This window comes from Cebus imitator, unplaced genomic scaffold (genome assembly GCF_001604975.1).
Source record: "Cebus imitator isolate Cc_AM_T3 unplaced genomic scaffold, Cebus_imitator-1.0 Scaffold414, whole genome shotgun sequence".
In the NCBI taxonomy this organism is placed as follows: domain Eukaryota; kingdom Metazoa; phylum Chordata; class Mammalia; order Primates; family Cebidae; genus Cebus; species Cebus imitator.
This window is the reverse complement of record NW_016107729.1, coordinates 1,580,602-1,596,167: the sequence shown is the minus strand read 5'-3', so window position 1 is coordinate 1,596,167 and position 15,566 is coordinate 1,580,602. Positions and strand designations below refer to the sequence as shown.

Below are 15,566 nucleotides of genomic sequence, written 5' to 3'. Positions count from 1 at the left end.
TGAGCTTGGGAGGTCAAGGCTGCAGTGAGCTGAGATCACACTACTGCACTCCACTGTGAGTGACAGAGCAAGATCCTGTCTCAAAGAAAAAAGAAAAAGATTCTAACTGGACGCAGTGGCTCACGCCTGTAATCCCAGCAATTCCTTACCATGTGGACTGTTATCTCTCTATAAATCAGATAATCTTTCTTTGACGAACATTATTTCACACGTTCTTATCTCCATTTCTAAATGATCTTCAATTGGCAGTGTCTCCTAACCTTTTACTTAGTTCTCTGTTCCACCCAGCCTAGCCAGTATATTAATGAGTTAACAATCTATAAAGCACAAATAAAGAGCTACTATTTAGAGGAGTCCTTTGTAAATCAGATAATATTTTGTATGATAAATAATTACCCCTTAATTTGTCTGTATAGTCATTTAAGGTTTTTGTATTGGAGATTCTTTAAGAAGCTTCAGGATAGAGTGAGTTCTGAAGGATCTGGGAGGTTCCTTTGTCTTGTTTTGACTTGTCTGAGAATCTTTAGAGTAATCTTGGGCAACCCTGAAAGCAGCTAACTATGGTATAGAAAAGGTTCACCACCAGGCACTGAAGCCTAAGATTCAGGTCCAAACTCTTGAACTAACTAGCATTAACAAGCTGTGTAACCTGAGTAAGTTACTCTGCCTCTCTGGGCCTATGGCTTCATCCATAAAAACAGAGGAGACGGGCTAGAATTACTAGTCCCTTCCAAGTCTAATAATCTGTGTTTCTAAATGGAATGACCTGGTCCCCTTAGGAATGGTCTCACCTTAAACCACGCTGAGCTTTATTCATTTCTGCTGGTCTTTCACATTGGTAATTTTCATAAACAACTATGACACACCCGGCTACAGTCTCTAATTTCACTGTTCTTCCTTTCAGATCCAGTCTATTCAAGGCATTAAGAATGTACCTGAAGAGCTCCTGGATAAAAATTATTCACTGTGTGATTTGTTTATAAAAACTTGCTTCATGCCCTACAGAGGTGCCAGCTATTTCTGTTGATACTATGTATAATTTATTAATCTGGAGAATGTTTAAAATTTTATATAATTTAAAGGTAACATATTGTACATAGTTGTATTTTGTAGTTTCTTCTGTAAATATGTGTTTTTCATAATGTTTAATATTAAGCTTTATATAGTTCTATTTTTCCACACTAAAGTGTTCATGACTTGTTCTACATAAACTAATTCAACCTGTATAACAAGACTACTAGTTAAATGCATATGGAGGTGGTGGCAGAGACAATCCCTTAGGCCATGTTTTCTACCTGTTTTGATATTCACTGGACAGGAAAAAGGGCAAGGCTAGAGAGAGCAAATACTATGGCTACCTTTGTTGCATTGCTGTCCCATGAATCTCGATAGCCAACAGGCATGTCCTAACATGCTGTTAGGACAGATGTAACAGTCAAAAATAGGATTTGAGGGAGAAAAAGGAATTAAGCAGTACCAAAGCTGAACCGGATGGTTGTGGCTGAACTAGCTGCTCTCTCTCTCCCTTCCCCTACCAGGGATTGAGGCCAAAGGGGTCTGGGATCATGTAACTTGCAGTCCAAGCCCAGGATGTAGGGTTGAGGGTTCTGATTGACAGAGAATAATTCCAAACAGAAGTGATGAATTCCTTTTGTTAAGAAGATGCCAGCTGTACCCAGACTAGAAACAACATGCAAAGCACTAACTATAGTGATTAGAGATTCTTTCATTGCATTCATGGTGTGGAGTGTGAGCATGCACACCCATACTGTATTTATATTGTCTCATTTTCAGTAGTCTCCATTCCTGGAAAAGTCACAATTATCCATTTCTACTTGGTTTCCCATTAAAAGAATATTATGGTGGCAGATCGTGCCCCTGATTAAAAGACTTCATGCCAATAGTTTCATAGAAATGACTACAAACATATTTTAAATTTAAAAAAAAACAGCATGAACAAAAACAGCGGTCGTTAATAAAATTTTCAAAACTTTAGTAAATCAATGAAGTCAAAATGTCAAGTAGTCACCTAAAGTTGCACTTAATAACAAAAGGCACTACATACTGTACCAAGTTTATCTCCAATATTTGTGCCTTACTTTGACTACAACAAATTCCAGTGAATCAGAAAGTGGGCATTCCCTTCATCAAGGTCAGTTCTGAGAGCATTCCTGGGAAAAATCTGAAAGGCATTTGCATGGAATCTTCATAGATGCCTGAGAAGATGAGCTGGAGATGTTGGCCTTTTTCATGCTACAAATTTTTCTGTAATAAATTTGGGAATTAGAGGTCAAGTTTATTTGTTGATGGCACAGCTTCATTTGCAGAAAGAGTACATTTCTTTTCAAAGTATGTATTTCTGTAACCTACCATAAAGTCCCCTAAGTAATACAATGAATGTAATTGACATAATAATTGAAAATCATTGACTATACCTAAAAGAGTTATTTATAGTTAAATAACTCTATACCCAATATGGAAAATTTTTCCAGGGTTCTTTGAAGTTTACAAAAATGTGAAGCATAATAAGTTTCAAAGTTCCACAGTTTCGTTGTGCTCAATGCCCTTGTGAAATGACAGACTTAGGCTCTGATTCTGTATCAGGGAGCTAAGTGGATCTTCTGGAAATGAAAAGGAACAACGTATGCATAAGTGCAGTAGATGTACCACCAGCAAGAAAACAGAGGTCAGATTTACAAGGCGCAGCATCTATGAGAAATCACCTTTCCTATATTGAAAAGAAAAAGCAAAAATATAGGAGAATTTTACACTAGTATTGCTTGACGCAAAGCACATTGATGCCTGGAAGGATACATTCATTTTTGACTTTTCATTCACTCAGAAAACTTTTAGTAAGTGCCTGCAACCTGCTAGACACTGTTCCAGAATCTACGCAGTTGTACTCATATAAAGAGAAGCCTCATAAAGTTAGGACTATTGTTACTACCTTGAATTGAGCTTAGAAGAGGGCCTCATCAAGGGAATGGGATAACTGACTGGTTTAGACAGTGGTCACCGTCCACAGGCCACACACTGGCAAGTGCTAATGCTACTTCAATAGCAAACCTCTGGATCTAGAAGAAAGAGCAATTGGACGAACCAGGAATTAAAACCATAAAAAACCTATACATCTGTAATAGTAAATAACACTCACATACCCTGGCGACATCAAGGGTAGTATCAGAATTATGTAAATGGACATGACAGGAAAACATTGTCGGTTCTTTTAGTCTACTCAGGAAATATTTATTCCTTCCCTACACCTAATTTTAACCTCCTTAGCAACAAACATTTCAACATTCTCTCCTGCTCCCAGGAAGACTAAATACATAATTAATCTATTTATTAAATTAAGAGACAAAAAAGTTTTTCTTGACATTCAGCTCTGTTGGATGTATTTTCATTTAATTGCATCGTGTGTTATGTCTTGGTAAACACTTCACTTCCTGTCTCGGTGGACATCCTGTCTGTGCACCTGTGCAGTACACTTCAATCATCAAGGCTTCAAAGTGCTTTCGAGCTATCAAATCTTGGGAGAGTCCCATCTAGCATCTTAATAATTACTTTTCCAAGTTCTTTATAATTAACTCCTTTAATCTCATCTCATTAAATCAATTTTGTATTATCATTTTGTTGTTCTCTGGAAAGCAGCCAATTGTTCAGCTCTTGAATCAGTTTTCAGACTCACCTCTCTTATCTGGGCTTGCACATATTTTTCCTAAGTAATTCTCCATCCCTTAAAGCTGAGTCCCTCTGTTTCATTACTCACCCTACTCCTTCCTGTTGAATATGTTCATTTTCCCAGTTGAATTTAATTTTTATCTACTGTTCATATTATCTTTTATACCCATGAGGATAATTTCATAGTCCTTTCAGGTTCCAAATTATCGAAGAGATGACCATAATTTCCCTTTTTTTAATTTTTTTGAGACATAGTCTTGCTCTTGTCGCCCAGGCTGGAGCACAGTGGTGCAATCTTGGCTCACTGCAAACTCTGCTTCCCAGGTTCAAGTGATTCTCCTGCCTCAGCTTCCTGAGTAGCTGAGATTACAGATGCCCACCCACCATGTCCGGCTAAATTTTGTGTTTTTAGGAGAGACGGGGTTTCACCATGTTGGCCTCAAGTGATCAGCCCACCTTGACCTCCCAAAGTGCTAGGATTACAAGCGTGAGCCACTGCACCCATCCAATTTCATTTTTAAATATTAAAAGGAACACAGCATACAGACATTTTGAAGCCAGTTTTATCTGGAAAGGTCTTTGATTAATTTTGTAATTACCTCTCAGAAGAAAGCCCAAAACAACATGTGAAAATAATATTAAACCATTTAGCAGATGTCCAGCAATACAAAAATAGACCTCACATGCTACCCTTCACATGCTGATTCTCTTGCCTTCGTGTACAAGGATACAGTTTTTTATGTTACATATTTTCCTTACCTTTTGCAATAAAATTGTTGGCCATATACTAAATTCTCATTCACTTAATTTTCTGGGAATGCTTTGAGGTTGGAATCCTGAAATCATAAAGCTACCAATCCGCACAACAGCAGTGGTAGTATCTGAACCCTAACTCTGGGACACTCTAGAATTTTAGTCTACAAACATGAGCCAGACCAAACCTGACCTGGTGAAAATCAATACATAATAAGCTGCTTGTTTGTGATAGCAATTCAAGGGCTTTCTGTGTTCCATTTCATTGAGGAAATGAAAACATTATAACTGATTAGCCAAGAAAGAGTAGAAATAGGGAATAGCTGATCTTCCTCCAAGTTACAGTGAGCAAGCTCTCAAGACTACCTCATTCCTGAAGAGTTGAAGGAGAAAATGCCCTGCTAATTTTCTGCCCTGCTATTTTTAACCTGAAATTTAAACTCACATCAGGTATTCAAAGAATGTTCCAAATTAAAGGAAAAATCTATAAACTGCAACTGCAGAAAGCAAGTGAAATAATACAAAGAGAAAATATTTGTAAAAGAGAATCTAACCAGACATCATCAGGAAGATAAAATGGCACCTCTTCTGTGTGGACTGGGTGTGCTTGGACAATTCTGTCATACGTTTCTATTATTATTGCCCTTTTGGGGATTCACTCTGACTACGTTGGCCAGATGATTTAACTGATTAAACAATTGAATCAGTTATTTTGCTTTTTGAATTGACCAGATGTTTAACTAAATGTACTGGGTCTGGCATTTTAGACACACTGCCTTAGATTCTTCTAGTGCATGATGACTTTGAAAATGTTTGGCCATTTTAGTTAAAATGCAGGATAACATTTGATGCAGCCATGATAACAGGAAAAATCTGTTCTGTTCTAAAAATGTTTCTAGCAATAGAAGTATTTCTGGCTAAGAGAATACTCTTGACTGGTAGGGCGGCTCCCTCGGAATAAATGTATGCAACACAAATAAGGCATTTTATTTTTTAAAAGATTATCTATATAGATGCACTTATTAAAGAAAGAAATTATTGGAATACGCCAAAAATAGAGGCTTAAGTAATGGAAATAAGAGATTAACAGGTTTACCGAAGATTATTTTTATAACCTGTATGCCAATTCACATGATCTTATATAAGACACCAAAATAAGTTATTCAAAACTGTGAATAATGTCAGACAAATGCAATGTGTCCCTTCTAGAACAGTCATAAGGACTGGTATAGCTGTTTTAAGAAATACTATCCTCACGCTAAGAACAAACTTTCAGTGATGTTGAGATATTCTAATAGCTGTGTGCATAGATAAGAACTCCACCAAGAAAGGAACACATGCAGCTATGGCTTTCGAGCTTATGGCTCGATCTGTAGGTTAGGAGGAAAGTCTGCACCAGCCTTTGTGGAATGTCCGAATCTGCCACACTGGCAAGAGGGTTCACCAGTGCTCTACCAGAAGCATATTTCTGGTTTTCCACACAGGACTATTGCGATTATAAATTCTTCAAGAATAGGAACCAAGTCTTTAATCTTGTCTCTACTCCTACCTTGTGGAAGTCTGTTCACAGCTCTTAGGTATTCTACACACACTTCTTGAAATTGCTCTGGTCTGATACTTTGGATGTTAGGTAGTCAGTGTCCCATAATACTGTGGTCCATGGAGATTAATACAGCTGTTCCTTCATTTGTGTGAAGCATAAAGAATGTAAGTAAATACAGAAACTGAACTTATTACGTTCTATAATAGAGGACTTTTATGTTTTTAATACCATTTTTTTTCTCTAAAAATCCAATTAAGATGGCAGTAGATGATTCTATTTTTTTATACAATAGCATCCACCTACAATATTGTGTTTCTAACTAACTCTATTCGAACAAAAAACTTCCTTAGTCTTTCAATTTAAATTATGTAGTTGCTCAATATATTTTTATATTTGTTACTGGTCAAAAAAATCTATATAGCATCTTGCATTCATTCTCACTAGTATAGGAATAAAACTGTAGTTTGTTGAAGGAGAGCGTTCTGTCTTCTATTCACCTGCTCCTCATTTATCAATTTTTGTCATCCATCTGTTCAGGAGAAAGGCCAAAAGTGACTGCTTTTTAAACAAGAAAAATCTTCCAGGACATTATCATGAAGAACATAGTTGTCTTAACCTTTAATCCTTTAAGTACTGAGTTGGTTATCTACAGTATTGCCTATACATAATAGACTCTCCAGCTGACCGTCTCCAACTAAATGCCTCTTTTCAGTTCTTTACTTCATTAATAACCAAAATGTCATCTGTTACCAACAGTGCTGGTGGACTCTCAGAGGTACTGCCCTGGCTGGATTGCCACTGAGCCCTTCAGAGACACCTCACACATTTGGTAAAGGGCTGCAGTGCCTACTTCCAGAGTTATAAGTTTGCCCTTTTGCTTCTTTCATATTTTAGTGGAAAGATCAGTGTCCTTCACAACTCCAATATTTCATTTTTCTATAACCTGCTCACAGAAACCTTTCATTGTCTCTTTTTTTTTTTTTTTTTTTTTTGGAGTTCCACTCCTGTTGCCCAGGCTGAAGTGCGACAGTGTGACCTCAGTTCACCGCAACCTCCGCCTCCCAGGTTCAAGCAATTCTCCTGCCTCAGCCTCCCTAGTAGCTGGGATTATAGGCATGCGCCACTACGCCTGGCTAATTTTGTATTTTTGGCAAAGACGGGGTTTCTCCATGTTGATCAGGCTGTCTCGAACTCCTGACGTCAGGTGATCCACTGGCCTCAGCCTCCCAAAGTGCCGGGATTATAGGCATGAGCCACCGCGTCCAGCCAGAAACCATTGTGCCCAGCCAGAAACCATTGTTTTTTCAAAAATTCTGCAGCAGATTTACAAATAAAATAATTAAATCAAAGCAACCCTTCCTTTTAAAACAGTTTCTGAATTCAAAGTGGGTTAACAAAATAAGTTGACCTATGACGTTAGATTTTTTTTTTTCCAAAGTAGCTATGTGTTTGACAGAATTTATTCTTAAAGAAAAAGAGTATTGCAATTTGAACTAATCACTTGGTAATTTTGCTGATGTATCTTCCATAATCATGAAATGCTACAGCTGCATGGGCCAACTTGGGATCAAGAATGTAGGAAACCAAGACACAAGTTTAAAAGCAATACAGCAAATAAAATTTCAAAATATAAAAATAAATAAAGGTGATACAGCAAAATAAGATAATGCTGGAATCAAACCTGGTTTTCCTGTTACTCAAGAGGAGGACCTGTCCATATGTACATACAGACAAATAAAAATGCTGCTCATTGCCAGCAAAGTGGTTCACACTTATAATACCAGTGCTTTGGGAGACTGAAGCAGGAGGATCGCTGGAGGTCAAGAGTTTAAGAAAGCTGCTCAGAAGCCAATGGACACAATAGCTATTTCCAACACTAAGGCAGAACTGTCAGTGGAACCTTCAACGTTTTGCATGGTTAATCCTCTTTTTTTGGTATCTATTATGTCTGGAAACATCCGTGTATTAAACAAATCTCAGACTGTATTTAAGAGTCATTCCTGAGCAAAAGTCATCACAACCTTAAATCTGAAATATCACATATAAAAGGAAAAAGCAGGATTCTCTAACACAATACTATTAGAAAACATTATTGGAACTAATTATTTCAAACCCTCTAGAATCCAGAAGAGTTTCTACAGCTAGATTTTCAGAGAACTGGCAAGACTTTTGATGCTGCTGATAAAAGAAGCATTCATAATAGAAGAGTAAAAATTAGCTGGTAGAATTTAAGCCTGAGTCATAAGAGAAAAGCACACTGGGATGGTTCTGTATAGAAGTTAACAAACATTTACCTCCACACACCAAAAGAGGCAACGAACCCCAAAATCCATGCTCACTAAAATATCTCCCAATCCAGTACCTTTCAAGAAAAAATTTACTATTATAATAGAGAATTATTGATATGAATGAAGCTTTTTTTTTTCCCCTAAAACTCATTGTGACAATAACTTCTCCTTTGACCAAAACTCTAGGTTAGATTCCTCAGTGTCCTCTGCCTGACTAGGGCCATCCTTGGGCTTCCCTCTCTGTCATTATAGACTCCAGTTTAAAATCAGGTTAGTGAAAATCCCCCAGCCTAGGTACCTTACCCACCCTTGATATCTTGTCACCCTGGCCTGCCTTCAGCAGGAATTCCCTTTACCCTTGATGTTTCCTCTTCCTCTCAGTGAGTTTTCATCCACTGACCTCCCATCCCACTCCTGCTTTAAACAGAAAGGTTAATTTTCCTTTTTTATTTAATCCCCACTTGTCCTTGCTGAAGTTGAAATCTAGTTTCTCTCCCCTACTGCAAAACCCCATTGTAGATGTCCTTATATAGATGTCCTTATACTTATTACTTATGGTCCCTCTTAAATAAAGCCTGCCTGTCTTTAACAAGTGTCATGAATAACTGTTCTTCAACAATTTTAATAATGCAACAACCTTTGTGCAAATTATCTTAATATAAAATTACTTTCCACTTTGGCCCCTGGAAGAAACTTGGCATCTATTTCAGTCTTTTTTTTTTGAGACAGAGTCTTGCTCTGTCACCAGGCTGGAGTGCAGTGGTGCAATCTTGGCTCACTGCAACCTCCGCCTCCTGGGTTCATGCAATTCTTCCACCTCAGCCTCCTGAGTAGCTGGGACCACAGGCACGTGCCACCAAGCCCGGCTAATTTTTTGGTATTTTTAGTAAAGACAGGGTTTCACCATGTTGGCCAGGATGGTCTCGATCTCTTGATCCACCCACCTCGGCCTCCCAAAGTGCTGGGATTACAGGCATGAGTCACTGCGCCTGCCCTATTTCAGTCTTAAGAAAGAGTTGGCAATGAAATATGTTTCCTATCTCTATTATCCTGCTGCAAATCATTGGTAGCCAAGAAGTTTCTGTATCTTAGGGCTTGCCAAAGAGTTCAACAACAACAACAGAATACCCACAAAAGCTGACAATACAACCATAGAAACAAAGTGCAGTAAGAGTGGAGAAGTTCAGAAACCAGGGAATATTTCTAAGTCTACGCTTTAATCGGATAATATCATCTGTGAGACATAAATTTTAAAAGTTTAAGACTTTTTTTTCCTAAAGAACTTTTTAATGACCACTGACTTAGTCGACATACAAGTTGACATTTCTCCCTAACTCAGAACAGAGAGTAGGGGGAGGAAAACAACTGTCTACCTGCAAAGAATAACACATCAACAATAAATAAAGGTAAGCCAGGACAGAAGGAGAAATAACGTGAATGTTCCTACCTTGTTGTTCGGGCTTTGGTGGAGAACAGGAGAAGACAACTGGAGAGTAAAAAAAAGGAAATTCCAGAGAGTCCCTCCCTGAGCTTGGGGTTGTAGAGAAAGGGGAGGAACACAGTTAGACCTTGATTCTGAAGCAGAGTCTAAGAAATCTCAGCACGTCAAAGCACCAGCCTTTGGGATATAATTTTCTGAGCCAACATAATCTTATAAATGAAGAAACAGAGGCATACAGAAAATAAGTAATTCTGCCCTAGGAAAGTCAACCTAAAGAAAAAACTGAGACAAAATTAACATAAGTAGAGAGTTTATTTGGGCCAAGTTTGAAGACTGAAACCCAGAAGCATGGACTCAAGTTGCCCTAAATATATGCTCCGACTTTACAGCAGTTACAAGTGGGCTTTTAAGGGAAAGAACAGGATATGGGAGAAGACACAGCCAAGGAAAAAGAAAAAAAGAAATAAGAAGAGGCAATTCCTTGGTTGTTTACCAAGAACTGACATTAAAATAACATAAGCTGTTGATTTGCTATACATTGTTCTTTGTATCAAAAATCCCAGGAACATGAAGATAGTGGGTGAGGCAGCTAGTCAGAAAACTACAGGCAGGAAAAGAACTAACAAAATGCCTTTGAGCAATTGCGTGTAGGCAAGGACTGGGTGCATCACTAAAATCTCATATTCATGTCTCTATGGGCCTGATACATTTTGCAGAGCTCACATAGTTCAGACTGATCTATTTTTAATTCTTACTTCCCCTTTTTGATTAAAATTTCTCTCTCAGAAAGCATTGAAGATTAACGTTTTAGATGTAAGTCTGATAAACTTTACCAGGAAGGTTCATTTCTAGGTAATCTCATTCCACATCAGACAGAAAAAAGAGCACCATGGCTTATCTTCATGAGGTCTCAGGGTCAAAAGGATTGGCAACTCAAAGGAATGATTAAGATCCCATAGCAATGGAACCTTAACCAGGCCATCTGCTTACAAAGGAGCTGCGCATGTTGGATCAGTTCTAAGCATCTTGCTATCATGATGCAAATAAGGACAGTTATTAATAAAACAACTTGAAATCCAAATCTAAAGTGTTTTTATTACTGAAGGTAGCCAAATAAATATTTCATCTATTTCCTGTCCTGATCTGAAGAGCAAGGTATTGAAGACCTCCAGTAATGAAGATGCTCACTCAAGTGGGGCTGCTGGATATGGTTCATTCCAATGTGGTAGGGCAGAGTTGTTTATTTTATGGCTTTTTCCAATAAACAAAATCTTCAGATTGGAGACCATAATACTTGATGTTGTTATCACCTAATTGGATTCTTGCCTGCTGCACAGAAAAAAGCCAAAACACTGAGCTAGCAGATGTTGCAGCAGAGAAAGAGTTTAATTATTATAAGGCAACTTTAGTGAGGCAGACACTCAAGTAGATGCTTCTCAAGTCCACCTCCTCAATAATTCAAAAGCTAGGATTTTTTAAGGATGGTTTGGCAGGCAGAGGGTTCTAGGGAATGGGTACTACTGAGCAGTTAGAGATGAAATCATAGAGTATCAAAATTATCTTCATGCACCGAGTCAATTCTTGAGCTGAGGTAAAGGGTCATTTGTCTGAATGATGTCAGCTGGTTCATTTGGATGCAAAGTCTGAAAAACTATCTCAGAGGCCAGTCTTAGGTTTCATAAAAGTGCTTTTATATGCAGCTACTATAGAAAAGCAGGCTAGAGAACAATACCAGGTTATTGTTTATGCCTATAGCTTAGCAGAAAGGTTTGCAGGAGTGAGATCCCCAATGGCCAAAGCTTCTTGGCTCCTTGACCACTGCAACTTCTAGAAGCCAACAAGAAGATCTATAAGACCTAAAGAGAATTGCTCTTTAAGAGAAGAACAAGTTCATTAATCTTGTGGGCAGTATGTCTGGTGAGGCAGGAATAGGAAGATAATTAATTAGTAGTAACTGTAATTTATTAAAATGACTATGTACAAGGAAACAGACATGGAGGAAGAAAAGGTCAAAGAAAGGAAAATAATTATAACACACATCTAATGATTTACCTATGCCCCTGTCTTAAAATCCAGATCACTACCATAATTCTAATCTTTCACCTTTTATTAATTTTATGATGGCAGTTTCAATGTCTTCATCCCCTAGGAAATTTCTGTGAAAATAACCTATAATTAATTTAGAATTTTTAGAGAGACCTTTATAACGCCTTGGTGATAAGAATACCATAGGAGAGCTGGTTCATAGAATCCTTCAGCCATGTGCATGGGGCATCTGTTACCATTTCAAAGGGAAAAAGCTGATGTTTTCCAAATGGGGTAGAATATAACTTAAGTAAATGAAAGAGCCTTAAGCCTCAATAGTCTAAATGCTTCTACAGGCCTTATGGATTGATGTTTTATTATTCCATTTCCTCCTTCCACCAGTCTGGAAGATTGAGGGTAGTATGCACAATGGAAATGCTGACTTAGCCAATCTCAATCAGTTTTAACCACACAAGACAAGATATCTGTAAGCCATTTATAAACTCCTATAATTTTTCCCATTCTTTTTATTTCACCAGCTTTCTATATTCATTCAGTTTTGCCTATTATTTTTAAAAATCCCTTCAACTAACCTTTAAAAACTTCTGGACAAAATTACTTTTCCTTTAACAAAAACCACTGTCTCATGCCTTCTTTACAACATTCTTTATCACAAATGTATCCTACTTCTCCTTATACACTGTATACAGAATCATTTCTCTTGTATCCAGGGGTTTAATTAACTACAATTTTAACTCTTCGTAGCCTTAATTTCTAGTGAAAAACCTAGGCATAATTTTGAACTGTTTTATATCAGTATTTGTAGATAAAAACCACTTCATAATTTTTAGAAAATGTTTCCTCATTTGTTTAACAGATCTAAATAGATTTAGCTTTCCTACACTATATAAAAATAAGATGCTAAACTATATAAACTTAAACTTATATTTAACAATTAATAGTCTAGTGTTTTAACTTATCTAGAAATTACTCAGACATTTTATGATTATTTGTTACTTAACGCGACTAAGATTAGGTTACTGAAAATATTTTTGAAATGACAAAAAGTTCATTTATAGGTTTTTATCCTATTTACATTCATTTAATGTATTCATTAACAATCACACTTGAATTGTCTATTAAACAAAGGTAGCCATCATCTCAAGTTATTTTCTTGTGAATAATCTGTATGACTTACAAATGTTAGGCAGTAACCACTTAAGCAAAAACCCTAAAGTTAAATACATGGGTTTTTGTTGATCAGAAGACAAAGCTGTTTTTATTAAATAAACAACATTAAACTACTCTTATTTGTCAAAGATTTACACAAGTAATGTGAACCAAAATGCATTTGAGTTAGTTTCTATTTTCCTGATAAAATATTTGATGTAAGTGATTCTTTCTTCTTTTCTTCTTCTTCTTTTTCCTCTCCCTCTCCCTCTTCTCCTCCCTCCTCCTCCTCCTTTTTCTTCTTTTTGAGATAGGTCCCCACTCTGTCACCCAGGCTGGAGTGCAGTGGTGCAAACACAAATTACTGCTACCTTGACCTCCGTGGCTCAAGTGATCCTCCCACCTCGGCTTCCCATGTAGCTGGGATCACAGGTATGGACCTCCATGCCAGGCTAGTTTATTTTTTGTAGAGATGGGGTCCCACTTTGTTGTCCTGAACTCCTGGTCTCAAGCAACTTTCCCACCTTGGCCTCCTAAAGTGCTGGGATTACAGGCATGAGTCACTGTGCCCAGCCAACAGTACTACTTTTTCTTTATGCAATTAATCAGAGCTCTTTTATATATTTTGGCAGTTAAGTATCACATACATATAAAATACATAAACACATGGATATACAGACAGATAGAAGCAGATCATCTAGCTTTTTTTTTAGACAGTGTTGTTCTGTTACCCAAGCTGGAGTGCAGAGGTACAATCTCAGCTCACTGCAACCTCCAAGTTCTTGCTCCTGGTTGAAGCAATTCTCATGCCTCAGCTTCCTGAGTAGCTGGCATTACAGGTATGCACCACCATGCCCAGCTAATTTTTTTATTTTTAGTAGAGACGGGGTTTCACCAGGTTGACCAGTCTGGTCTCAAACTTCTGACCTCAAGTCATCTGCCCACCTTAGCTTCCCAAAGTGCTGATATTACAGATGTGAGCCACTGCACCTGACCCATGCAGCTTTTATAAGATTCTTCATTTGCCAGTTTTCAAATAGTTTTTGTCTTGTCTTTAGACTATCAAACTCTAGGTTACTTGTTTCATTGCCCTAAACAATTGTTAGCTAGGCAGCTGTAAATGTGCATCTCCCAGGATGCCACTCTTAAGTGACAGGCAGAAAATTTACATCTCAAAGGCACAAAACTTAGATCAAAATACCATTTTTTGCTGCGATAAATGTCAGAGGTAAAAGCTCAAGTTAAGACAACAATGCCAGGGAAAGTATCTCAAACAAAAGTAAGGTATTTAATGTAAACTTTAAGGCATTGTCTTTCCCATTAAAAATCATTAAATGGAGGATGGGGCCAAGATGGCTGATTAGAAGCAGTAGCGATTGGAGGCTCAAGGACCATAATAACGTATGAATCCTGCACCAGCAACCAAGGCATCTAAGTTTTCTTATCAGAAGTGACTAGGTGGCTGGCATGATCCACGGAGAGGAAGGAAGAGCAGTGTGGTGCTGCAGCCCACCTGAGAGCAACATGGGGCAGGGGAGATCCCACCCACCAGCCAAGGGAGGCTGTAAGTGTGCTACCCCGCCAGGGAAACCATGCTTTTTCCACAGAACTGTGCAACCCACTGTCAGAAAATCTCACTTGTGAACCCATGCCACCAAGGCCCAGGGTCCCAACCCCAGAGCCCCGCAGATTCTCAACAGTCTCTCGGCTAGAATCTGCTTAAGCCTGCTGAGTTCCCAGGGGGAGGGGCAACCAGCACCACAGCAGCAGCTCCCTGCTGTCTAAGCCAATTGAGCTCCTCCTTGGGGGAGGATCAGCAGCCAGCACTGGGACTGATAACTGCCTAACACGCTAAGCTCCCTTGGCAGGGGAAGGACAGCAGTCATCTCTATACCTCCAGGCCATGTGTTTTCCCTGTTGGAGCCAGGGAGACTGGATGGCTTGGTCCCAAGAGGTTTCCCCGAAGACCAATACGCCAGCTGTGGCAGACTGTGGCCAGAGGCTGACCCATCATTTCTCACTGGATGGGGCCTCCCTGCAGGAACTCCAACAACTCCATCCAGAGGCTCAGGGACCGAACCCTGATCTCCCTGGGCCTGAGCACCTGGAAAGAGAGGTGGCCACAGCCTCTGAGGACCAGCAGACTTAGCCTTTCCTCCTGGAAGTTCTGAGGCATTCAGGCAGCCCAGATGAGTGGGTTTACCCTCAACAAAGCATACCTCCTCCACCAAGGCACACAGTGTTTCATTAAACACGTCCTGTTCCCCATGCCACTCAGCTAGGTGAGACCCTCCAACAGGGGTTGTCAGATAGATACCCTATAAAGGAGTGATCCTACTGGCATCAGGTTGGCACCCCTGGAAGTCAGAGATTCCAGAAGGAGGAGGTACCCACCTGTGTTGTTCTCCAGCCTCCTTGCGTGACATTTCCAGGCACAGGAGTGAAGCAGATGAATAGAACCTGAAGTGAACCCCCGAGCAAATCAAAGCAACCCAACAGAAGAGGGACCTGACCATTGAAAGAAAAGCAAACAGAAAGCAACAACAATAGCATCAAAAACAAACAAAAAGACCCCAGAAAACACCATGCAAAGGTCAGCAACCTCAAAGACTGAAACTAGACAAACTCATCAGGATGAGAAAGAATCAATGAAAAAACGCTGGAA

At 38.8% G+C, this 15,566-nt stretch overlaps 1 protein-coding gene across 2 annotated transcripts in view; it reads left to right on the top strand.

Annotated features, from left to right (window-relative positions):
- The window catches only part of PTPRB (protein tyrosine phosphatase receptor type B), a 122,371-nt gene extending 115,922 nt beyond the window's left edge, over positions 1-6,449 (top strand). The window contains exon 34 of one of the 2 annotated variants that reach the window (XM_017509298.2): positions 905-6,449. In XM_017509298.2, the coding sequence (XP_017364787.1) occupies positions 905-927 (23 nt within the window). In that variant the 3' untranslated portion in view covers positions 928-6,449. The remainder of the gene's footprint in view (positions 1-904) is intronic. The other variant, XM_017509302.2, reaches the window with a different exon arrangement.
- The last annotated feature ends 9,117 nt before the right edge of the window (positions 6,450-15,566 follow it).